At 41.7% G+C, this 27,399-nt stretch overlaps 1 protein-coding gene across 2 annotated transcripts in view; it reads right to left on the bottom strand.

Annotated features, from left to right (window-relative positions):
* Positions 1-27,399, bottom strand: part of mon2 (MON2 homolog, regulator of endosome-to-Golgi trafficking) — a 148,562-nt gene that overhangs the window by 60,378 nt on the left and 60,785 nt on the right. For both annotated transcript variants that reach the window (XM_084060094.1, XM_084060095.1), the window contains exons 10-17: positions 25,500-25,639; positions 24,153-24,306; positions 19,857-20,047; positions 15,757-15,838; positions 12,722-12,903; positions 6,711-6,823; positions 4,690-4,794; positions 3,194-3,274 (exon numbers count right to left, since the gene is read on the bottom strand). In XM_084060094.1, coding sequence (XP_083916220.1) covers positions 3,194-3,274; positions 4,690-4,794; positions 6,711-6,823; positions 12,722-12,903; positions 15,757-15,838; positions 19,857-20,047; positions 24,153-24,306; positions 25,500-25,639 — 1,048 coding nt within the window. The remainder of the gene's footprint in view (positions 1-3,193; positions 3,275-4,689; positions 4,795-6,710; positions 6,824-12,721; positions 12,904-15,756; positions 15,839-19,856; positions 20,048-24,152; positions 24,307-25,499; positions 25,640-27,399) is intronic.

Genomic DNA, 27,399 nt, shown 5'->3' with positions numbered 1-27,399 from the left:
TCACAGGCAGTTGCAGCACGACGGACAGGGCGCTGTGATAGCTGCCATGTCGCTAACGCTAACCTGGTTGTCATGCCTGCAGCGGCTGTGCAATCACTTTGTCAACAATGCACGTTCGTGTGGTCAATGTCTATATTGCTGCTCAGTTCGTCCATTGAAGATGGTGTATGTTTGTGTGTGTCTTCTGGAGAACTATAGCTCCACAGCAACTACAGTAACTAACGTAATGGCAGGACCGCCCCGTGCAACGCATGTTAGCCTGCATTATGGTCATGTAGTAATTTCAGATAATTTCGCTCCGATTAGAGCAGTGTTTATCAACCCTTTCACGCCCCCCCCCCCCCCCCCCCCCCAAATACACGTACTTCATCTGGGACCCCCCCATTCTGTTTGACTCCGTTCCACAAGTAAATATTGTGAAAATAGCCGATCTACAAGCTCGAAACGCCTCACGTTGACAGGCTTTGTAAGCTTGGAGATCGGCTATTTTCTACATGATTGCCTCTTTCTTACATTCTTTGCCAATGTGGCCCATGTTTTCATAGCATAGTTTATTGACTACTGCTGTTGCAGAAATGGCCATTTCCTTTCCTTTCGGTTTTTTATTGTCTCCGCCAGGCCGAAAGGCATGGCGCAAGACTATGTTTCACCCCCTGTCCGTCCGTCTGTGATAGCTAATCTCTCACATCGTTGACTTGATCGCAGCAAAATAACAGCCCGATGTGGAGAGTCAGTGAGAGCTGGATAAACGACGTAAAATGTGTCAAAAGGAGTCTGTACGGCTGTCGATAAATGAACACATGACGTCGGTGGGAGAGGAGATATTGTGTCTTTTGGACAAACAGCAGCGTGGTGCTGATGTTTGTTGTGTGAACCAGCTTAATGTCAGAGTGTTTGTGTTGGAGCGCCTCAGTGCGGCTGCAGAGTTCATGTGCAACCTCTTCCACACAGACACAGAGACACTAGAAACTCTGCTGGGGGAAAAAAAAACTGCTGGGCATTGACTTTCCTATGGACATTGATCTACACACTGCAGGTATATCTGCTACACACACAACATCAAACTACACACTGCAGGTATGATCCAGCGTTTGCATTACAGCCAGCATGCCAGCGTAGTTCCCATATGGTTTCAAGGTGGGCTAAACCATATGGACCCCATGTCAGCAATGTCAGCGGCATCCACTTCAGTCCCAACTGCGATGCCCATGCAGGCTATAAGTAGCTTCTACCTGGCCCTTAGGTGGGCCCCAACTAGCCATGTTTATGTGGGACCAAGGCGGGTCCTAACTGGGTTTGCCCATGCAGGCTTTAACTGGGTTCTACCTGGGCCCTAGGTGTACCCTAACCAACCACAGTGCAGTGCCCATCGCTCCAATTGTTGTGACGTCAGGGCTCTCAATACTGCACATTGGTGGAGGAGGAGGGGCCGCAGGGCGACCGCACACATCGCTGAACCAATGGTAGCCCACGGATGTTTCCTCTGTGGATTTACAATCTGCCCCTCTATGCCACATATCATCCGCACTACAGGGTCTTCACTCACCGAGCCACGGCCCCACTGACCCTCATGACGCTACGCCACTTAAACGTGCGGCAGCATGCGCTGGGTTGCCAGGTTTGCACAGCCTGCGCCAGAAACAAGCAACCACCTTCATGACAAAAAAAAAAACACCGAAATGGTCCGCAATGTTCCAGGGGTGTCCCCGCGCGTCCCAACACTCCACAGGGGGTCAGTGGACCATCAGGGGGTCCGCGGACCCCCTGTGGACCCCCTGAAACATAACAAATATTATTTCTTCAAATTTTGTCCTTTTTCAAAAAAACTTTTCCACAGTTTCACTCCGGCGATTTGGGTCCCCCAATATACACACGGCCACGCTGGGCCCCGTGCGCGGCTGGGGTTGAGGGGGGCGTAGCCCCCCGAAACTCTAGTAATACATAATACAAACATACATACAGTACACACCATCAGCTGTGACCTTAGACCGATTACAAAAATGTCTTGAACAGTTTTCTGAAAAAGGTACTGTACTGTATGTGGTGCTCAAACCTTTTCATATCATGGACTACAAAATGATATGTATTTGGCCGCGGACCCCCATCTCAAAATGTGTTGTTCCAGGGACCCCCCAGAAGCAAAGATTTGAGTTTAAAAAATTGGCTTAAAAAAAAATATATATATATATATATATATATATTCAAAAATATTGAAGATTTAAAAACAAATAGCAGATCTACAAGCTCATGAGCTATGAGCTTGTAGATCTGCTATTTTGTTTTATCGTGGCACACATAAATGTAGCTTTCATTCAGGCTTTGTTAGACTTCTTTTGGTACAGTACATGAGTGCTCCAAAATAGCACCTGATTTAAGAAAATAAAGTAGGTGAAGTGCAGCACTCATTTTTTTTGCAGGGAAACAACAAGAATGATAAATGGTGTCTTTAGTGCCTTTTATCCAAAGCACTTTACAATGTGCGTTACAGTCAACCATTCACGCACACAGTCACACACCGACCGCAGAGGAAACCATGCAGTTAGGGTTTCAGTGTCTTGCTCAAGGACACTTCGACTTAACCCATTGAGACCTGAAGCCGATTCTACATGTCTCCTAAATCTCAACAGTTTTCTGAAAAACCTATGTTTCTATATCAGTGGTGCTCAATCTTTTTCATGTCAAGGACCCCCAAAATTATATGTATTTGGCCGCGGACCCCCATCAAAATAATATGTTCCAGGGACCCCCCAGAAGCAAAGATTTGAGTTAAAAATGTTTGCTTTACAACAATATATATTCAAAGATTTGCACACATTTTCACGATTTTTCAAAAATAGCAGATCTACAAGCTCGTAGCGCGGCACTCGGTGCCGCGCTATGAGCTTGTAGATCTGCTATTTTTGAATAGCCCAAAGTGTAAAATAATGCTTTTTAGCTCAAATCTAAAAATGACACAGTTCCAGGTCTTAATGGGTTAATGAGTATAGAGCAGTGGTTCTCTAACTTTTACAAGTCAAGGACCCCCAAATTGATATGCATTTGGCCACGGACCCCCATCTGAAAATGTTTTTGTGTCAGGGGCCCCCAGAAGAGAACATTTATGTTTTAAAAAATATATATTATAAAAAACTATTCCACATTTTTTTCTAAATGGCCTACAGTAGCAATCAGGGTTGCGGGTTCGAACACTCACCGTGCTGGGCCCCTCCACTGCTCTGCCAGGCTTCAGAGCTCCTCCAGTCCCCGGCTTCAGCCCTAGAATCCACACCAGGTGCTGAAAACAAAGACAAAGACAGTGAGAGTGAAACCTAACCCTGTCACAATTATTATATAATCACCCGATTATTTTAGAGATAATTGTGATAATGTTTTGCATAATCGTCAGGATATTTTTTCTTCATCTGAATACATTAATCTGTCAAAAAATGTTCATAAAACTGTGCATTGTGTACAATATTTCAATATAAACTTATTAAATATAACCCGTTTTGGCCATATTACTATATCTATTTAGATAATTAGTACCAGTCAGTGTCAGTCATTTCTTTGTATATTGACGTTATATTTGTCTTATCCGCCGTGTTCAACTTTTGGCCTAAAAGCCAAACAGAAATACAATTTTTATACATCCATTCAATGACAAAAAAACACAATTATAAATCATTAACTCTTTGACTGCCGTCGACGCGTTAGACACACGTTTAGCTTTTTCATTGTTTAAACCATTAAGACCTGGAACTGTGTCATTTTTAGATTTGAGCTAAAAAGCATTATTTTACTCTTTGGGCTATTCAAAAATAGCAGATCTACAAGCTCATAGCGCGGCACCGAGTGCCGCGCTACGAGCTTGTAGATCTGCTATTTTTGAAAAATCGTGAAAATGTGTGCAAATCATTGAATAATATATTTTTTTAAAGCGAAGTTTTTTAACTCAAATCGTTGCTTCTGGGGGTCCCTGGAACAAAATATGTTGATGGCGGTCCGTGGCCAAATACATATAATTTTGGGGGTCCTTGACATGAAAAAGATTGAGCACCACTGATATAGAAACATACGTTTTTCAGAAAACTGTTGAGATTTAGGAGACATGTAGAATCGGCTTCAGGTCTCAATGGGTTAATCTGTGATCGCTCTGTTTATTTTTCATCATCAGTTTCGTTTTCCGTTTACTTCACACTCACCGGGATCCGGATTCATGACGCAGATTCCGTTTCCGGTTCTCATTTTTTTCCCGGGTCATTTTAGGCCAGAATAGGGAAAAACACGTTTTTTTCACACGGTATAAAAAACGAACAGAGAGCTCCACTTCTATTGTCTTTAGTCTGGATGACGAACAGTTATCGTCGTTGTGTATCACAACGGTCTGAAGCCCGATCGGGGGGGGGGGGGTCGAGCGAGTGATCAAGAGGTCTATCTGCTGCTCTCTGCTGGTCGATCTGTCGTGTGTGTTTAAAACCGCAGACAGACAAACTATTTGAACATTAAATAACAAAATAACAAAACAAAAAAAACACGAAAATTGCTGGCACTGGGGGAGTGGAGGTGTGTGTGTGTGTGTGTGTGTGTGCGTGCGTGCGTGCGTGCGTGCGTGCGTGCGTGCGTGCGTGCGTGCGTGCGTGCGTGCGTGCGTGCGTGCGTGCGTGCGTGCGTGCGTGCGTGCGTGCGTGCGTGCGTGTGTAACAGCAGTACCTGTAGTGTGGCCAGTACCAGTTGCCAGGAGGTCCCCAGCACAGCTCCGTGGCAGTGGGCCAGGTTTAACAGGGTTCTCATGCACTGGATGTTCTTAGCAGTCAGCTGGAGACAGACAGACAGACAGACAGACAGACAGACAGACAGGCAGAGAGTGAGACAGGCAGTAGGTAGGTAGACACTAGCATGGGATCAACTCCTTTTCCGGTTTTCTGATCCAGTCTAGAGCTGATATAAACCACGGCGGAACCAAAGCGCGCCGCGCACCTCCAAAATGATTCCCCTCATTTACAGTGTGTTTAGTTTGGTATAATCCTTTCGTTTCTTTTGGTATAAAAAAAAGCGACGGAACCCAATTTTCTTTTTTTCTAAACCAGATCAGAGGGCTCAGTTTTAGAATGAAAACCAGTCTTTCCTCCGCCGTGGATTAGATAGACACTGACAGTGAGACAGAAAGACACAGACAGATGGAGACAGGCGAGGCAGCAAACTGTCACAGTTAATCCTAGAGGTAACCCTTGACCCAATGTCATGATGCTTTAAAGGGCAAGACCACTTTGGTAGAGGTTTGGGTTGTGTAGTTACTTTGCCATGATGGAACTCCAAAGGTACGTAAACAAAGTTGATTCAGACAATATAGAACATCACCAAACCCAGTACTGTTTTGTTTTTAAATAAAAATGTCAACTTCCTGTTGATTTTGACATTTTTAATAAGTAGAAAACCTGGACTGGATCCACGGATCCGGATCCAGATCTTCAAATAGTAAAATCAACAGGAAGTTGACATTTTTATTAAAAAAACAAACAGTACTGGGTTTGGTGATGTTCTATATTGTCTGAATCAGCTATGTTTGGATTCATTTATGTGCTAAAAGAGTGACTTTGAGAGCTGTTTTACCGTACAATGTAAGTCAATGAGGAGCATATTTTGAATGATCAATTTCTAATCAATGGAGCAATTATTTTTGATTTCTTGTCCACCTTTGGAGTTACATCATGGCAAGGTAACTACACAACCCAAACCTCTACCAAAGTGGTCTTACCCTTTAAGTCAAGAGCCAAGTTCTTCCTCGCTTTTAAATCCGTCATGTCTGCATTTTCTGAACCACTAAAAGCCTCAAGAGCGAAGACAATTGTTCGAGCGGCGTGATAGGATCTATGCACAGCAGCCATATTGGAAAGAAATTGGGCCTCTTCCTTACTTCCTTCACAGGTGTTACCAATGATACTAATGAAGGCTCTGTTCCATTCTGGTCAAACAGAGTCAGGGTGCTGATATTGTTGCATGTTGGCTCACTGGAAACACTCTTTTACACCAGTGGGTCCAGTGTGTGTCCAAGTGTGGTCCAGGGACCCTCATCATGGTTCCTTGAGGGGGTTCCTTGAGGGGGTTCCAAATGGCCCCTTACAGGTGTGTAACTCTGAAGGTCCTTACACACCGGGGCGATTTTTTCGTGCGAATAATGCGTTTTTTTTTTAAACCTCATAAAGTCAATGGCTCCGTACATGGAGCGAAAAAGCGAAAAAGCGAAGCAAAAAAGCGTCTTTTAATTATTCGGAACGAGTCCGAATTTTGCGTATATTCGCTATATATTCGCCAGTATGTAAGGACCTTGAGAGTGTACAAATGGAACCAAATGGACCCGTAAGGGTCCATTTGGTTCCATTTGTACACTCTCAGAGTTATGGGGGTCCTTGAAATCAAAAGGTTTGAGAACCACTGTGCTACATGAAATGGAACAGAGCCTTCATTAGAATCATTGGTAACAACCTGTGAAGGAAGTAAGGAAGAGGCCCAATTTCTTTCCAATATGGCTGCTGTGCATAGAGCCTATTACGGCTCTGTAAAGACGCAACTTGCCGCAATGTTGCATCAAGCCGCACGGACGTGTGACAATTTGATGTGTGTGTGTGTGTGTGTGTGTGTGTGTGTGTGTGTGTGTGTGTGTGCGTGTGTGTGTGTGTGTGTGTGTGTGTGTGTGTGTGTGTGTGTGTGTGTGTGTGTGTGTGTGTACCCACCACCACAGTGCCCTGGGGCTGGGCAGAGAGGGGCTGTCCCACGGCCACTACCTGCTGATGAGACTCACTGGAAGGACTGATCATCTGCACACTCTGGCCCTGGATGGAGAAGGCTGTGGAGTGAGGACACGCACACACACACACACACACACACACACACACACACACACACACACACACACACACACACACACACACACACACACACACACACACACACACACACACACACACACACACACACACACACACACACACACACACACACACACACACAAACACACGTTTGTATTACTATACTTGTGAGCACATCAACACTTTAGGACAGCCATGTTATGAATGCCATTTAAAAATAATAATTTGCCATTTCAACCGTAAGCCTAAAGCCGAAAAATAGCAGATCTACAAGCTCACAACGCGTCGCGCTGCGACGCGTTGTGGGCTTATAGATCTGCTATTTTTCGGTGCATGACACTGGCGCGCAACTAAGTATAAATCATGTTTAACTCTAATTCCAATCCCTAAACCTAACCTCTAAGACACCTAAATGTCTAATCCTGACCTGAATGTGTTTCTAATAGTAAACTTATCTCTAAAAAAAGTTTTTTTTAACTATAAAACAACCATTTGTCTTGTGAGGACCAGGAAAACTGTCCTCACAATGTAGATTTCATCAAATTCTACTATACTTGGTCCTCGCAAGTATAGTAACACACACACACACACACACACACACACACACACACACACACACACACACACACACACACACACACACACACACACACAGAACAACTACATGGATAATGTCTCACCTACTGTACCTTACAATGTTATCAGACATTATTTTCTATTGTATTAGGCAGTGGAGTAAAGTAACTAAGTACATTCACTTAAGTACATGTACTTAAGTACAATTTTGAGGTATTGTACTTTTAATCCACTACAATTATTTGAAAACTTTAGTTACTTTGCAGATATAATTTATAATATAAAACACACATTAACCCTATTTTATACATAGGCTATTTGAAAATAGCCGATCTACAAGCTTACAACGCGTCTCAACGCGTCACTTGTAGATCTGCTATTTTCAAACATTTTAACACTTTTACGTTTTGGTACTTTAAGTACATGTTGCCAATACTTTTACTCAAGTAACATTTTGAACACAGGCCTTTTACCTGTAACAGAGTATTTCTATATTGTGGTATTGCTACTTTTATTGAAGTAAACACTGGTCACAACAAAGATGAGAGAAAAAGTTTGTGCTCTTGTTTGGAACTGGAACATCTGACTAGAATATATTAACCCATTGAGACCTGGAACTGTGTCATTTTTAGATTTGAGCTAAAAAGCATTATTTTACACTTTGGGCTATTCAAAAATAGCAGATATACAAGCTCATAGCGCGGCACCGAGTGCCGCGCTACGAGCTTGTAGATCTGCTATTTTTGAAAAATCGTGAAAATGTGTGCAAATCTTTGAATATATATATTTTTAAAGCGAACATTTTTAACTCAAATCTTTGCTTCTGGGGGTCCCTGGAACAACATATTTTGATGGGGGTCCGCGGCCAAATACATATCATTTTGGGGGTCCTTGACACGAAAAAGATTGAGCACCACTGATACAGAAACATAGGTTTTTCAGAAAACTGTTGGGATTTAGGAGACGTGTAGAATCGGCTTCAGGTCTCAATGGGTTAAAAAAAAAACTCCTCAGTCTGCAAAGACTGCAAAGGTTGTATTAAATAGGTGAAATATACGTTGCTTCAATGCTTCCACACAAGCTCTCCAGCACTCCACATCCTTTAACCCATTCAAGCTGGGAACGCATCTGTGTCATTTTAGATTTCTTTGGCTATTCAAAAATAGCAGATCTACAAGCTCATAGCGCGGCACTCGGTGATTTTGGAAAAATCTTGGATTTTCTTTTCAAATCTTTGAATATCTATATTTTTAAAGCAAACATTTGTAACTCAAATCATTTCTTCTGGGGGGATTCTACAATTGTCTTCTAAATAAAACAGTTTTTGTAAAAGATGTATGTTGCTATAAAATCAGTGGTTCTCAAATTTGTTCATGTCAAGGACCCCTGTCTCAAAATATTTTGTTCCAGGGACCCCCAGATGTTGTAACATGAGTCAAAAATGTTTTCTTAAAAAACATATACATTCAAAGATTTGCAAAAATGTTCACAATTTCTTTTTTAAATAGAAGTCATACAAGCTCATAGCGTGGCACTCATGAGCTTGTAGATCTGCTATTTTTGAATAGCCATAGAAATCTTAAAATGACACACAGATGCGTTCCACCAGGGCCCATGTAGGCCATAGGTGGGAGCAGGCGACACATTTGTGACAAAGTGTCTTTCTGTGTGAGAGAGCAGGGCTGGAGAAGCTTTGCTTAATTAACTCTGAGGCAAACATCCTTCACAACGAGCTGAAACCAATTTACAGACCGTATCTCTTCCAGCTAGTATGCAAATAGAGCAACGCCTCTGTGTTTATCCGTCTGTCTGTGTGTGTGTGTGTGTGTGTGTGTGTGTGTGTGTGTGTGTGTGTGTGTGTGTGTGTGTGTGTGTGCGTGCGTGCGTGCGTGCGTGCGTGCGTGCGTGCGTGCGTGCGTACTCCATTTTTTTACTTAAGTAAAAGTAGCAATAGGTAGCAATACTGCAATATGGAAATACTGCTACAAGTTGAAGTCCGGAATTCAAAATGTACTTGAGTAAAAGTACAAAAGTATTGGCATCAAAATGTACTTAAAGTACTAAAATGTTTGATAATAGCAGATCTACAAGGTCACAACGCGTCGCATCACGACGCTTGTAGATCGGCTATTTTCAAATAGCCTAGGTATAAAATAGGGCTAAAGTGGTTAATGTATGTTTCATAATGTAATAGTGTACAGTATATCTACAAAGTAACTAGTAACTAAAGTTTTCAAGAAATTGTAGTGGAGTAAAAAGTACAATATTTGCCTCTGAGATGTAGTGGTGGAGTAGAAGTAAAAGTATAGACAATTGGAAATACTCCAGTAAAGTAAAAGTACCTCAAAATTGTAATTAAGTACAGTACTTGAGTAAATGTACATAGTTACTTTCTGCCACTGTGTGTGTGTGTGTGTGTGTGTGTGTGTGTGTGTGTGTGTGTGTGTGTGTGTGTGTGTGTGTGTGTGTGTGTGTGTGTGTGTGTGTGTGTGTGTGTGTGTCAGGGAGAAAGTGGTGTGTGCATATCAGTGGGTTTATGTGAGCATATGCACGCGTTCCCCAGCCAAAACTCTGCCCCCACGCTCCTAATTATAAGGCACAGAGTAACAGCGAGGATTAGTGCCTGAGAGCAGAGCATCAGGTTCATGCAGAGAGATGCTCTCATCATATAGAATAAATCATATCGACGCTGTTGCCGGGCGAAACCTCATATCTCCATATAGTCTTTTTTTTCTTTGGATATTAATGTCTTACTTCGTCAAAACTACAGTGACACACAATTAATGGCAAAACAGTGGTCGATCTACAAGCTCGCAACGTAAAATTACATTTTGTTTCCATTTTTTTTTTTTTTTTTTTTTAACCCATTAAGACCGGGTTCTGTGTCATTTTAAGATGTCTTTGGCTATTCAAAAATAGCAGATCTACAAGCTCATAGCGCGGCACCGAGTGCTGCGCTATGGGCTTGTAGATCTGCTATTTATTTCAGTTTTGATCGTGAAAGTTTGTGCCAATCTTTGAATGTATATCTACATTTTTAACTCAAATCTTTGCTTCTGGGGGGTCCCTGGAACATCATATTTTGAGATGGGGGTCCGTGGCCAAATACATATAATTGTGGGGGTCCTTGACATGAAAAAGTTTGAGAACCACTGATAAACAGTAGAAAAAAAAACCTGTTAGGATTTAGAAGACATTTGTAGAATCCCCCAGAAGCAATCGCTTAAAATGTTTGAATACATATACAAGATGTACATAGCAGATATACAAGCTCATAGCGTGGCACTCGGTGCTAGACAGCTACTTTTAGAAATACACGGTTTCTACCCGACAGTGACGATGTAGAATACATCAAAGCTATGATAACACAACACACGTCTAGACATATCTATGGGAGATGATGATGATGAGAGCTCATTAAGGTGACATAAATATACATGGGTTAGGAGGACACTCAGGGGGATTTGGCTTCAATGTGCTTCATGTGCAACATGTCTGCTTTACGCTAAACATGCATTCATACTGTATGCCAGCAGGCACACAGCCAAGCAGACATACATGTAATCAATGGCATGCACACATTAAAAACACTCTCTCTGTGTGTCTGTGTGTGTGTGCGTGTGCTCTGGTAGGGCACTGGATGATGCAACATCCCATCCCTGGTCTTGATTCCTGCCAAAGGCCTGTTGCCTATTGCGTTGCGTTGCGTTGCGTTGCGTTGCGTTGCGTTGCGTTGCGTTGCGCTGCGCTGCGCTGCGCTGCGCTGCGCTGCGCTGCGTTGTGCTGTGCTGTGCTGTGCTGTGCTGTGCTGTGCTGTGCTGTGCTGTGCTGTCCTGTCCTGTCCTGTCCTGTCCTGTCCTGTCCTGTCCTTTCCTGTTCTGTCCTGTCCTGTCCTGTCCTGTTCTGTCCTTTCCTGTTCTGTCCTGTTCTGTTCTGTTCTGTCCTGTTCTGTTCTGTCCTGTTCTGTCCTGTTCTCTCTTCCCTGTCTCTCTAATGTCCTCTAGAAATAAAGCACAAAAAGAAGAAGGAACCCTGCTAAGAACTAAAGAGTCTGCAAGCTCCGCTAGCGCCCCCTAGTGTCCAGCTGCTCCTTATACCCAAAGGGGAAACTGGCTGCAGATACTAGACAACGTACTCAACTGCAGTACTTTGAGTCAAAGTATAGATACTCCTGGTCAACGATTACTCAACTACTAAGTGGAAATTGCTCAGCTAACGTTGTACTTGAGTTAAAGTACTTAAGTACTTGCGTGTAAAAAAAAGATTTAAGTATTCAAATCAACACGTTACAAGGTAAATATTCCCCCAAAAGTTGAAACATTTTCCAGAAGTTTCCAAAAAAAGATCAAAAGTGAAAATAGCAGATCTACTTGTTTTTGCCTGAATCGTCCCTGATTTAGGGGTCTTCAATGTTTTTCAGGGCAAGGACCCCTTAGCTGAGGGAAAGATGAAGCAGAGGACTTTTTTCCATAGATTTCGTAGAGAGTTTCATTTAACAGCACTATCCTTTAACCACGTTACCCCTCACTTTGACTTTGGCTCTGTACTTGGTCCGCTCTTTTTTTCCCTTCTACACCAAACCTCTTTGCCCAAAATAGCCGATCTACAAGCTCACAACGCGTTGTGAGCTTGTAGATCGGCTATTTTCGACTAATGTTCCCCTCAGAACAGAGATTCTAGGGTTCAAGTGATTAATGTAAACAAAAAGTTCCGATCACACAAAGATTTGGAGACACCCCCCCTGTAGTAACTCTGAGGACCCCCCCCCCCCCCCCAGGGGTCCTGAATCCCTCGTTGATGTGATTAACCCATTAAGAACTGAAGCCGATTCTACAAATGTCTTCTAAATCCCAACAGTATTCTGAAAAAAAACTTATGTTTCTATATCAGTGGATCTCAAACTTTTTCATGTCAAGGACCCCCAAAATGATATGTATTTGATAGGGAAAAAAAAGAAAACAAATAGCAGATCTACAAGCTCATAGCGCGGCACTCGGTGCCACGCTATGAGCTTGTAGATCTGCTATTTTTGAATAGCCCAAAGTGTAAAATAATGCTTTTTAGCTCAAATCAAAAAGTGACACAGATGCGTTCCAGGTCTTAAGTACAATACTTAAGTAAATGTACTTAATTACTTTACAGGTGGTTAATGGTGAAAAAAAAAAACAAAAAAAGAAGTTCCGATCACACAAAGATTTGGAGACCCCCCCCCCTGCCTGTAGTAACTCTGAGGACCCCCCCATGTTGATTGTATTAAAATGGGAGCAGTGTTCCCGGCAGACAGTTAACCCCGTCAGTACCTTTGTTGTTGAGGTTGGCCGAGTTGCTGCTGAGCACGGTCAGGGCGTAGTGGGGGGGCAGGGAGGCCTTACAGATGGCCGTGATGAAGGCGTCCCGCGGCGTCACCAGGCCCAGGCGGCCACACAGCGACGCCATGGTCAGCTCCGCCTTCAGGATGTTCTCTGTGGCCGTCTCGTCCGTGCTGAGGACACATCATCATCGTCATGACGCTTTACCAGTGGTGTAAAGTAACTAAGTACATTTACTCAAGTACTGTAATAATAATAATAATAAGTAGGTCGGGAGGTGGCTTATTGTCGGTATCAGCCGAGTAACACGCAGGAGTCTGTCCCTGTTACAATGCGCTAGACCCCTGGGAGATGGATTGCTGAGGTGGAGCGCCACACCTATCCTCAGCTCCCAGTACTTACCGCACGACTTGCCGCACCCAAGCCGTGCTACTCATGCGCTGAGTTGGCGGTGCCCGGGATTCGAACCCATGACCTTTTGGTCTGAAGGCGAGAGCTCTACCGACTGAGCTACCCGGACACAAAGTACTGTACTTGAGTAAATGTACATTTTTTGGGGACTTTTACCAGAGTATTTCCAATTGTCTATTATTTTACTTCTAGGCAAATATTGTACTTTTACTCCACTACAATTATTTGAAAACTTTAGTTACTAGTTACTTTGTAGATATAAATGATTACATTATAAAACACACATTGACCACTTTAGCCCTAGTTTATACCGAGGCTATTTGAAAATAGCCGATCTACAAGCTTGCGACATTTAAACATGCAAATTAGGCATTAGGAAAATGCCCGAATTCTTACAGTATATAACTTTCCAGAACCAACATTGGACAAAGCCAGAGTCAACATTCTTATTTCATGTTGTTAAGATGTTGGAGTCGAAGGTTTTTAACGAGGGAATATTCAATATCTGGCTCAATTTTTGGGGCTCTGGCTCATGGACTAAATGCCTAATTTGCATATTTAAATATACAAATTTCAGAAAACTTGTAATACGATAAATCATTGCCTTCATGTAAGTAATCAACTGGGGAAGTTTCATTATGATAACTATTTTTTAAATTTTGACATTTTTTCACCTGTCATGCTCCTGTGGAGAGGTTATCATATATGTATTTACTTATATTGACCCTATAAACAATTTAATATAGGTTTGGTTTTGCCCACTCTTTCGATAATCATTGCTCAATTTTGGGGCTCTGGCACAGTATAACTGTTACTTTTCAGGATTAAGGAATGAGGTTCCCACCCGACAGAGACCATATGTTATTATGTTAAAATGAGGAACAATGTTTAAAGCTTGGTAAACATGAAGTGTAATACAGTTCAGTTGTGTCTAAGCAGCAGTGAAACTAAACCCAAATCCCCACAGCCCTGTGGGGGTAGATGACACTAGACACTAGACAGCTACAGTACGTCTCTATTCTAAAGCTAAAGTTTGATCTCCTTTGTAGAAGAGAAACACTCTATGAAGTTAAGTCCCAGGGCATGCTGCTCTGTTGAAAACAAGTCAAAGAGACTGAGGGTGTTAGTTAGGGCTCTGCACACACTGATGAAGGAAGACACCCTTCAAACTGAAGCATTGATCTGCACAGAACTTTAATCATTTTGCCAAAGCCACATAAAAATAAAGGCTTTTTTAACTTTTGCCCCAATGAGTGGAAAAGTGTCCCTTGTACAAGGTTTTAGTTTAGGATTTCACACACGATTCTGTTCTACAAAGTGGATCATCTTAAAACATTTCTCTTTATTTGACCCGTCTCCATGGATTAAAGCTAGTTTAAATCTCACGACTGAAAATGTCCTAATGTGCGATTTGTGAAACCGTGTGAAAGGATCCCACACACACACTAGCGCCGATTCCTAAACAATGAATACATTATGTACAATTAGGATGCTTTAGTAATATTATTCCTGCTGTTTTACATACTGCCAACCATGTGAAGAAATCACAGATTCAGGCTTTAACCTTTGCTTTTATATGAAATATCCGAGACGATTAAGATATTATGGAAGATACTTCTGAACATAATTGCTAGTTTCACTTCAAATGCTCTAATCTTAAAATAACCGAAAATAGCCTTTCTACAAGCTCTCAATGCGTCGCAGACGCATTGAGAGCTTGTAGATCGGCTATTTTTGCTGCGCAACATGCTTCCATAGAAGACATGCTGGCTTCTATCGAATCCAAATGACTGAAATCAGTCTTGGCGACTGAGAACTTTAATCCGTGCGTCTCATTTTATCTCATCTCGTGATTTGTTTTAACCACATGAGCCCTAGTCTCCCTCTTCTGGGCACATGGCATGATAGGCAAACATTTGGCCTAAACTAGCAGATCTGCTATTTTTGCAAGAGAGATTTTTTTTTGTGAGCTTGTAGATCTGCATATTTCAATTTAACCCATTAAGACCGGCAACGCATCTGTGTGTCATTTTTAGATTTCTTTGGCTATTCAAAAATAGCAGATCTACAAGCTCATAGTGAGCTTGTAGATCTGCTATTTTTTTTTTCCATCTAGAAAATGTGTGCAAATCTTTGAATACATATTTACATTTTAAAGCGAACATTTTTAACTCCGATATGTGCTTCTGGGGGGTCCCTGGAACAACATATTTTGAGATGGGGGTCCGTGGCCAAATACATTATCATTTTGGGTGGCATGAAAAAGTTGAAAAAGACATGAAAAAGTTGGAGCACCACTGATGTAGCAACATGAACGAAAAACTGTTTGTAGAACATATTCAAAGATTTGCACAAATGTTCAAGATTGGTCAAAAATAGCAGATCTACAAGCTCATAGCGCGGCACATGAGCTTGTATATCTGCTATTTTTGAAGAGCCAAAGAAATCTTAAAATGACACAGATGCGTTCCCGGTCTTAATGGGATAAATGTTCGCCTACATGGCATTGACTATTGATGGATTATTGTTATTAAAATATGCATTATAGATCCATTTTGCGTAAGCTCTGTGCCCCGTGCACAATGAAGTATAACACGTGTTTAATGTGTGTGTACCTGGCATCCAGCAGCAGAGACAGAGCAGCGAGCAGACCACACCAACACGCACTGACCATCTCCTCCCACACCACGTGACAACCTGAAACACACACACACACACACACACACACACACACACACACACACACACACACACACACACCTTTATTATTTATTTATTATAAGTACATTTACTCAAGTACTGAACTTTTGAGGATTTTTTTACTTTACTGGAGTATTTTTAGTACTTTTACTTCTACTCCACTACATCTCAGAGGCAAATATTGTACTTTTACTCCACTAAAATTATTTGAAAACTTTAGTTATAGTTACTTTGTAGATTTAGATGATTACAAAACCTACATAACCCACTTCAGGCCTATATACATTTCGGCCATTTGAAAATAGCCGATCTACAAGCTCACATTGCGTCGCGATGCGACGCAATGTGAGCTTGTAGATCTGCTATTTTCAAAAAAAAATCTTACATTTGAAAACTTGTAATGAGACATTCTGCATAATGAGTACTTTTACTTTTGGTACTTTAAGTACATTTTGATGCCAATACTTTTATACTTTTACTCAAGTACATTTTGAATTCTGGACGTTTACTTGTAACAGAGTATTTCTACAGTGCAGTGTTGATACTTTTTCTAAAGTAAGAAATGTGAGTACTTTTTCCACCACTGTTCACTATACAATGTAAGTCAATGGGGAGCATATTTTGAGTTATCAATTTCTAGTCAATGGAGCAATTATTTTGTATTTCTTGTCCACCTTTAGAGTGACATCATGACAAGGTAAGCACACAACCCAAACCTCTAGTCCACCTTTAGAGTGACATCATGGCAGGGTAACTACATAACCCAAACCTCTACCACAGTGGTCTAGCCCTTTAAATACAGTGCTTTTTCTGAAGGTACCAAACATGCACCGGTGCAATAGTGGCCACCAGGGGTCAGAAGAGTGCTTCCATTCAGAGTGACATCCAGTATGACAAACATAAACAGACATTTTGGTGTCAGAGACATACATAACAGTTTAACATTCTACGTGTGTCTATCTACACGTTTCACAACATTTGAGCTGCTAATGATTTGGTCCAACCTAAAGGTGTAAAATCTAGTATTTCCTCTTGCCTTGGCCCAGTAAGCCTAAGAGCTCAGGGGGGGGGGGGGGGGGGGGGGGGGGGCTCTATAAGCCAGAGCGTGCATTCTAATGGTTAAGACCTGGAACTGTGTCATTTTTAGATTTGAGCTAAAAAGCATTATTTTACACTTTGGGCTATTCAAAAATAGCAGATCTACAAGCTCGTAGCACGGCACCGAGTGCCGCGCTACGAGCTTGTAGATCTGCTATTTTTGAAAAATCGTGAAAATGTGTGCAAATCTTTGAATATATATTGTTTTAAAGCGAACATTTTTAACTCAAATCTTTGCTCCTGGGGGGTCCCTGGAACAAGATATTTTGATGGGGGTCCGCGGCCAAATACATAGAATTGTGGGGGGTCCTTGACAAGAAAAAGATTGAGCACCACTGATATAGAAACATACGTTTTTTAGAATACTGTTGAGATTTAGGAGACATGTAGAATCGGCTTCAGGTCTCAATGGGTTAAATTGATATTTCTTGTCCAAGGGCTCAGTCAATCACAGAGCCCCAAAAGTCCTACTGAAAACTGATGGAATCAGCCTAAACATTCACTTTGAAGATGTCTCGAGAAACAAACCATCATGATACCATGTTATTAGTCCATGAGCCAGAGCCCCAAAATTGAGACATGATTATCGAAAGAGTGGGCAAAACCATACCTATATTAAATGTTCATAGGGTCAATGCGAGTAAATAAATATATGATAACCTTTCCACAGGAGCAGCTTTTTCATGGTTATCACACATTTTGTTATTTTCCCCATACGTACATGACAGGTGAAAAATAACAACATTTAAAAAAGAGTTATAATAATGAAACTTCCTGAGTTGATTACTTACATGAAGACAATGATTTATCATATTACAAGTTTTCTGAAATTGTATATTTAAATATGCAAATTAGGCATTAGGAAAATATGCCCAAATTTGCATAACTTTCCAGAATCAACATTGGAACATTGGACAAAGCCAGAGTCAACATACTTATTTCATTTTGTTAAGATGTTGGAGTCAAAGGTTTTTAACGAGGGAATATTCAATATCTGGCTCAATTTTGGGGCTCTGGCTCATGGACTAAATGCCTAATTTGCATATTTAAATATACAATTTCAGAAAACTTGTAATATGATAAATCATTGTCTTCATGTAAGTAATCAACTCAGGAAGTTTCATTATGATAACTCTTTTTTAAATTTTGTCATTTTTTCACCTGTCATGTACGTATGGGGAAAATAACGAAATGTGTGATAACCATGAAAAAGCTACTCCTGTGGAGAGGTTATCATATATTTATTTACTCGTATTGACCCTATGAACAATTTAATATAGGTATGGTTTTGCACACTCTTTCGATAATGAAATCTTGTCTGGCTCATGGACTATGTGAGTAAGGGGTTCCCAGCTAAAGTAGTTAAAGGACGACTTCACCACTTTTCAACCTATCTTCATATATTAGGTCCTCACTAATGCTCATGATAAAATGATACAATTTTTTTCTACTTGGTCTGTGTCTCATAGGAGGGCTGTGGACAGTCCAGAAACCCGTCTACCAGTGACATCATCGTTAGGCAGGATTATTTTTTCCAAAAAGATTACAATTTTTTAATTTAGATTTTTATTAAGGCGAGAACAATGGGATCTATTATTGCATTGCAACTTTCCAGGAATACAAAGCCTGCAGTTTCTATTAGCTTGGATTCCCCATCGATGATGTCACTGGTAGACGGGTTTCTGAACTGTCTACAGCCCTCCTCTGAGACACAGACTGATTAGAAAAAAATGGTACCATTTTATCATGAGCATTAGTGAGGACCTATTATATGAAGGTATGTTGAAAAGTGGTGAAGTCGTCCTTTAACATAGCATCAGAATCATCTCAACCACGTTATCCATGTATAGGTTCGCTATTAAAAAATAGCAGATCTACAAGCTCAGAGTGCGTCACTTCGTGCCACGCTGCGTGCTCGCACATCCGCTATTTTTTGGAAAATATTTGAAAGATATCTAAAAAGCTTTGGAAATGTTGAATAGATTTATCATCTTTTATCTACAACACAAATGTTCTCTTCTGGGGGTCCTTGGCACAAAACCTTTTCAGATGGGGGTCCATCCGCGGCCAAATACATATCAATTTCCAGGGGGTCCCCAGCAAAATGTGTTAATATAGCATCACAATCATTTTAACCTTTTATACTTTGGCTATTCAAAAATCGCAGATCTACAAGCTCATAGCACGGCACCGAGTGCCGCGCTATGAGCTTGTAGATCTGCTATTTTTGAAAAAGCTTGAAAATGTGTTCAAATATTTGAAGATTATATTTTTTAAAGCGAACGTTTGTAACTCAAATCTTTGCTGCTGGGGGGGTCCCTGGAACAATATATTTTGACATGGGGGTCCGCGGGCCGAATAAATATCAATTTGGGGGTCCTTGACACAAAAAAGGTTTGGTCTACTCTACACCATTGTTTCTCAAAGTGGGGTCCGGGGACCCCCAGGGGTACTTGAGGGGGTTCCAGGGGGTCCCCAGCTAAATGATGGACAGGAACCAAGTGGACCCTTATGGGTCTGTAACTCTGAGAGTGTACAAATGGAACCAAACGGACCCTAACGGGTCCGTTTGGTTCCATTTGTACACTCTCAGAGTTACATTAACATTGATTTTACAATATAAATTGGGGTCCCAGAGGTATAAATGCCATTAAATGGGGGTCCGTAGCCTAAAATGCATATTAAACTGGGGGTCCTTGAATTTAAAATGGTTGAGAATCACTGCTAGAGAGCCGTAAAAACCTTCTCTTATTGGGGTCCCTGGCTTATCCTTTCAAATGGGGGTCTGCGGGGTAATAAGTGTCAATTTGGGGGGTCCTTGACATGAAAAAGTTTGAGAACCACTGGTCTACACAACCCCCCCCCCCACCACCCCTCCCCCCCCCCCCCCCCCAATACTCCTCCCCCCCATCCTCACCAGGCTGGGGCTGGTACTCCTGGTCGGGGTGGTTCTCCCTGAAGTCGTGGGCCTCGGCCTCCTCCTTGGCCAGCTCCTTCTCCATCATGGAGGTGATGCCTCTCACCAGGTCCAGCAGGGCCGAGAAGGCCACGGACATGGCGTAGCCCTCTGGGATGGAGGGGGGCTCCACCTTGTCCAGCATCTCCAGGCTGTACGGGGGAGGGGGCCACAAACATCTGTGTTTTTATTTATTCCTTTATATGGACGGGACATCGCATATTAACCCTTTAAGACCTAAAAAAGCATCTGTGTCATTTTTAGATTTGAGCTAAAAAGCATTATTTTACACTTTGGGCTATTCAAAAATAGCAGATCTACAAGCTCATAGCGCGGCACCGAGTGCCGCGCTATGAGCTTGTAGATCTGCTATTTTTGAAAAATCATGAAAATGTGTGCAAATCATTTAATATATATTGTTTTAAAGCGAAAACTTTTAATTTGAATCTTTGCTCCCGGGGGTCCCTGGAACATATATTTTTAGATGGGGGTCCGTGGCCAAATACATGTCATTTTGGGGGTCCTTGACATGGAAAAAATAACCACTGATATTATGGCGACATACATTTTTTCAAAAAACTGTTGAATCCAAAGATTTGAGTTACAAATGTTCGCTTTTGTAACTCAAATCGAAGATTTGCAACAAAAAAATAACGACTTTTCAAAAATAGCAGATCTACAAGCTCATAGCGCGGCACTCGGTGCCGCGCTATGAGCTTGTAGATCTGCTATTTTTGAATAGCCCAAACTGTAAAATAATGCTTTTTAGCTCAAATCTAAAAATGCGACACAGACGCGTCCCAGGTCTTAAAGGGTTAAAACCAGAAAAGCATCTGCGTCATTTTAGATTTTTAGCTACACAGTATGTAGCACAGCGGTGGGCAACTTTGATGATGGAGAGGGCCACTATATTTCTACACTGACTCCAGTGGGCCACATTGCATATACTGTACTGTCTCTCCGTATTTTAACTTTTTTCGCCATTCTATATCACAAAAAAAAGTTGCAAAAAGAGATTCTGGATTCTAATTAAAAAAGTAGCAAAAATAGCCGATCTACTGCGACGCGTTTTGAGCTTGTAGATCTGCTATTGCTATTCTTGAATTGGAATCCTGAAAAGTAACATTTTTATTTAATTTCAAATGCATTTAGTTATACTAACTTCATGGACTTAAAGGTAGGGTAAGTGATTTGCAATCATTCAAATAATTGCAAAATGGGTCTATGTTCTGATAGTGCTCGTTACTATAGAGTGTCCTGTCCATATAAGGAGTCTCCATGTCTCTCCAGCTCTTTATAAAACAGAAAATTCATATTCGTTTCAGTTTTAGTTTCATTTCCAATTTTATCCAATCAGGATAGAGAACTCAATCAGGATATAGATTAAACAAATGAAATTGGAAGTGATGACACTAAGAAATTAGCAGGCAAAATTTGAACTGGAACACTATAAAAATGAAGCTTAAAAAAGGGTACTTTCTCCTGATTGGCTGAGATTTTGACACCTACCAGAAAATGTATTTTCTGTTTATTAAAGAGCTGGAGAGACAGGGAGACTCCTGTTACTGAACAAACACTCTATAGCAATGATTACTATCAGAATATAGTGATTTAACCTTTTAACAGAATCATTTTTGTTTTAACCCAAAAATATCACTTACCCTACCTTTAAATACAAATACATTGGACATAAAAAGACAATAGAATTTTAATACTAGTCATTAAGCTACTAATTTAGACTTTAAGTAATTCAAAGCGGGTCATGTTTGCATGTTAGGAATCATAACAGCTGAAATCAATAATATATCAGTTTTCTGATATTAACCTGCGCTGTGGGGGCCGCATGTGGCCCCCGGCCCGCCAGTTGCCCATGTATGATATAGCACATTGGTTCTCATACTTTGGCTATTCAAAAAGAGCAGATACTGTATACAAGAACATTTTTAACTCAAATCTTTGCTTCTGGGGGTCCCTGGAACAAAATATTTTGAGATGGGGCTCTGTGGACAAATACATATAGTTTTGGGGGGTCCTTGACATGAAAAAGTTTGAGAACCACTGATATAGCAACATAAAAGTTTTTCAAAAAATACATTTTTAGAGTCGGACATTTTTAGAATCGGGTGCTATGAGCAAAAAAAAGTTTGAGAACCACTGTGGCTTAAGAGAACATCTGGTCATGGATGGACAACGTGTTGAATGTGTTTTCTTATGCAGCTGGAGAATTCTTTATGCAGATTTTGAGTCAAACTGTGTGCGCAACATGCGCGCGTGCATGTGTGCAAGCACATGTTTTTGAAACAAGAATGCAATAGTTCCGAAATCTTCCATTATTCAAGGACTTTGTTTGTGTGTGTGTGTGTGTGTGTGTGTGTGTGTGTGTGTGTGTGTGTGTGTGTGTGTGTGTGTGTGTGTGTGTGTGTGTGTGTGTGTGTGTTTCAAAAGTGTGATTCAACTCCTGTGCACGTACAGTACATCTGTCTTCCCATCTGCTTCTGTTTACAGCAGAGTGTAGTCGAGTAAAAACACACACACACACACACACACACACACACACACACACACACACACACACACACACAGGGGGTACCCAGCAAAATGTGTAAATACAGCATCAGAATAATTTTAACCTTTTATACTTACCATACATTCAACATTATACTTACATACCATTCAAAAATAGCAGATCTACAAGCTCATAGCGCGGCACCGAGTGCCGCGCTATGAGCTTGTATATCTGCTATTTTTGAAAATTCTTGAAAATTTGTGCAAATCTTTCAATATATGTTTTTTAAAGCGAACATTTGTAACGCAAATGTTTGCTCCTGGGGGGTCCCTGGAACAAAATATTTTTAGATGGGGGTCCGCGGCCAAATACATATCATTTTGGGGGTCCTTGACATGAAAAAGTTTGAGAACCGCTGCATTACAGTGTGTAATATGAAACATAAATAGGACTTCCCTTCTGAAACATCAAGAACCAGATCACATTACCTTCAGAGGAAAGACCCAGTTATACTAAATAAAAAGCTCTCTGTTACAAAGCAAGGCTGCTGCCCTGTGGCTATCGCTGCCATTTCCTGTCTTTTAAGGGCCTGTAAAATAGTGATCTGCAGAGCCTAATGATAATACTGTTTATCATTACTGTCAGGCACAAACCTTCTATCTCCTTATTTCAATGTTTCATGTTTTTTCCCCCATACATTAAAAGGGCAGGGTAAGTGATTTTCTTTTGTCAAAATAAGTGTTAAATAGCTCTATATTGTGATAGAACTCATTGCTATAGAGTGTTTGTTCTGTAACAGGAGTCTCCATGTCTCTCCAGCTCTTTATTAAAGGGATAGTTCACCTCAAAATTCCTTCAAAAATGCCCTAAAATAGTACCTTCACATGGCTGCAATTCTAAACTGGCTCCTGTAAAAGTCATAACCCCGCCCCGAACTGTTTACTGAACATATTTTTTTGTTTTTTGTATTTTTAAACTGTTTATATGATGTTCTGCATAGTAGTGTATGTCTGTCATGTAATGTCAGTATGAATTGAGTACAAAGGACCCCAATGGAAACAAGCCAATGGCTTTCTTGTTTTTTTTTAATTCCTATTAGCTGACCTTGTATTGAACTGTACTTTCATGTGCTTTTTTTCTGCAAACTTCTAATAAAGTATTCAAACAATCAAACTAGAGAGTTCATGTTTTACTCTGCTTATTCTGATCTCACACTTAAAAGACCTGGAACTGTGTCATTTTTAGATTTTTAGCTAAAAAGCATTATTTTACACTTTGGGCTATTCAAAAATAGCAGATATACAAGCTCATAGCTCAATAGCTTGTAGATCTGCTATTTTTGAAAAATCATGAAAATGTGTGCAAATATTTGAATATATATATTTTTAAAGTGAACATTTGTAACTCAAATCTTTGCTTCTGGGGGTCCCTGGAACAACATATTTTGATGGGGGTCTGCGGCCAAATACATATAATTTTGGGGGTCCTTGACATGAAAAAGATTGAGCACCACTGATATAGAAACATACGTTTTTCAGAAAACTGTTGAGATTTAGGAGACATGTAGAATCGGTTTCAGGTCTCAATGGGTTAAGGAAGTTGTCCTGGGTCAGAACCTCTGCTAAATGGCTAAATTGTAAGACAGAAAATGACAGAGACTAACAAGTTGTGTGTGCGTGCGTGTGTGTGTGTGTGTGTGTGTGTGTGTGTGTGTGTGTGTGTGTGTGTGTGTGTGTGTTAGCAGTACTCACTACGTGGCCTTGGCGCTGCCCTGCACGCTGACGGTCATGAGGGGGATCCAGGTGCCGCGGTACTCGAAGGCGGCCTGGGTGGTCAGACTGCCGCCCACCCCGGCCGTCCCCTGGCCCCCCTGGACTGGCCCCGGGGCCCCCGACGCCGACCCACCTGCACAGAGGAAGGACACGGGGAGAGGGTGGGAGAGGAATCCACAAGTTAAGGTGGATACATTAGTCCGACCGATGTCCCAACTTTGTTCAGACAGGGTAGGCAATAACTACAAAAAGTATGTGCCTGTGAAAACAAAGAACAGTGTGTATGATTGGTCAGATGTTCATGGTGGGCGTGCCTTGTTTTGTTTCCGCATTCAGTAGCGTGAAAGCAGTGATAGTTTAGAAGGGGTGGCAGTAGCTCAGGGGTAGAGCGGCCCGATGGGAAACGCGAGGTTCCCAGTTCGATCCCGGGCTCCCCCAGACTTAGTATATACACTTAAATAGGGACCAGAGAAAAGGCCATGGGGGTCAGAGAAACCAACCCACCCATGGACTGGAAAAATCATCCCCATTCTCTCAGATCTGTTGCCTCTCTTGGCCGCTTCAGGACTTCCTTATATTCAACATCTCCAAACAACCTGTTGTTCATGCTTTTAAACTATTTGTACTCATGTTGATTTCTGACTTTGATTCAGGTCATTGTACTGTACTCTAGGCCAGATCTCGATTATTCGAATAGTCGACTAATCGATGGAGGGAGTCTGATTCGACTGCCGTTCTCTTAGTCGAATCATGAAAATATATATACCGTACATATTTTTTTCATTATTCGACTGAGAGATTGGCCTCATTTGTTATAATAATTAACTAATAGTTTGCCAAATATAGGATATATATCATGATCTATTGGGAGAAACCAAGCAAGTATATGTTAAATAAATCATTTTTTGCATGATTCAACTAAATCCTTAGTTGGGGACAGGCCTACTGTACTCTAAATGTTTTTGTTGAAAATGAGTGTGTGCGTGTGCGTGCTACTGTATGTAGGGATGTCCGATTTTATCGGCCTCCCGATATTATCGGCCGATATTAGCATAAAAATTGATATCGGGAAAATATCGGTATCGGTTTTTGAAAAAAAAAATTTTTTTTTTTTTTTTTTTTTGCTTTATAAATAAGTTACAGGAGTTCTTACTGTATATGGTGTGTGTGATATGAAATTTGAGCTTACCCTAATCACAATAATCCCCGCATATATCGGTATCGGTTGATATCGGTATCGGTAATTAAGAGTTGGACAATATCGGTATATCGGTTATCGGTAAAAAAGCCAATATCGGACAACCCTAACTGTGTGTATGAACTCACCAGTGGGTGCGTTGGTGGCAGCAGGGTTGCCAGCGTTGGGGATGATGAAGAGGGACTGGATGAAGGATCCCAGAGCGTTGACGATGTCTCTGAACACCTTGGTGGAGTGAGGCTTCATGTCATACGACTGACAGAAAGACCTGACCAGAGAGAGAGAGAGAGAGAGAGAGAGCACAGAAACATATGAGAGAGAGAGAGAGCACAGACACATGAGAGAGAGAGCACAGACACAGTAGAGAGAGAGAGAGAGAGAGAACAGACACAGGAGAGAGAGAGAGAGCACAGACACATGAGAGAGAGAGAGCACAGACACATGGCTTTATTTGCTCACATGTCTTCCATTGCAGAGGTCTGAGACACACACTAGGGCTGTCACCATCATTACATTTTACTTGACCATGAATTGGCAAGTTTGAGGTGGTTTGAGGAGGTTCATCCACCTTCTATTTGAAGATAGCCGATCTACAAGCTCACAACGCGTCGCATCGCGACGCGTTGTGAGCTTGTAGATCTGCTATCTTCAAACATTTTTGTACTTTTACTTTTGCTACTTTGAGTACATTTTGATACCAATACTTTTGTACTTTTACTCAAGTAAATTTTGAATTGCGGACTTTTACTTGATACTTTTACTTAAGTAAAACATTTGAGTACTTTTTCCTCCACTGCTCAAACGTCATGTCCCCTCCCGCGCCCTCAGGTCTGGTGACGACAACCTCCTTGAGGTCCCCAAGACCAAGTACCGTACCCGGGGGGGCGATAGGGCTTCTGCTTTTGCTGCCCCAACCCTGTGAAATGCACTCTCCAATACTCTCAGAGAAGCCCACACCCTCCGAAACTTCAAAACCGGTTCTCAAAACCCACCTCTTCAATACGCGACCGTGTGTTTCCTCCCGCGTCTCAGTAGTCATGCAGTACTAGTAGGAAAGTAGCATTAGAAGTATAGTGGTAGTAGGAAAATAATGCGCGGCGCTGGCATTGCCTGGGGGGGGGTAATTTACTACTCTGTGCCTTTCGGTACATAACTCGGACGGGGCTGAGAGTAGGCTCAAGCGAACGTCGCAACGTTCAGCACGGCAACTCGCTTGCTTCTCCTGGCATGTTCGCTTGAGACTGCGTCCCTCCGTCGTGGTCCAAAGCTATACTTTATCGCATTGGTTCTCAATGTGGGGTCCGGGGACCCCCAGGGGTACTTGAGGGGGTTCCAGGGGGTCCCCAGCAAAATGATGGATAGGAACCAAATGGACCCTTATGGGTCTGTAACTCTGAGAGTGTACAAATGGAACCAAATGGACCCTAACGGGTCCATTTGGTTCCATTTGTACACTCTCAGAGTTAAGTTAACATTGATTTTACAATATGAATTGGGGTCCCAGAGATAGAAATGCCATTAAATGGGGGTCTGTAGCCCTGATGCATGTCAAACTGGGGGTCCTTGATATTAAAATGGTTGAGAATCACTGCTAGAGAGCCGTAGAAATCTTCTCTTATGGGGGTCCCTGGCTTATATTTTCAAATGGGGGTCCGTGGGCTAATAGGTGTCCATTTGGGGGTCCTTGACATGAAAAAGTTTGAGAACCACTGCTTTATCGGACAAAAAAAAGTAGTCTGCGGTTGTTGGAAAAAGTAGTGCCATCAGCGGGAGTTGAACCTTGGAGGTGTGGGTTGAGAGTCTAGTGATTAACGAGGCAAGCCACTGAGGCCGGCGCTGAGATATGGGTATGTGGGCTGTATTACAATGTGACAACGCCCACCGTTCCCAACTCTTCTAATGTAAAGAGCGAAAGAAGCGGTGGCTACTGAGACGTGGGAGGAAGCACCCGTTGGCCTTCAAGACTGCTTTCCCCAGTTAACTGCACAACCCCCAACTGTCTCGCCATTCCACTGTTTTTATTGATAG

Source organism: Gymnoscopelus microlampas (genome assembly GCF_963454915.1).
Source record: "Gymnoscopelus microlampas genome assembly, chromosome: 6".
Taxonomy (NCBI): Eukaryota; Metazoa; Chordata; class Actinopteri; order Myctophiformes; family Myctophidae; genus Gymnoscopelus; species Gymnoscopelus microlampas.
This window is presented reverse-complemented; position numbering and strand designations above follow the sequence as displayed.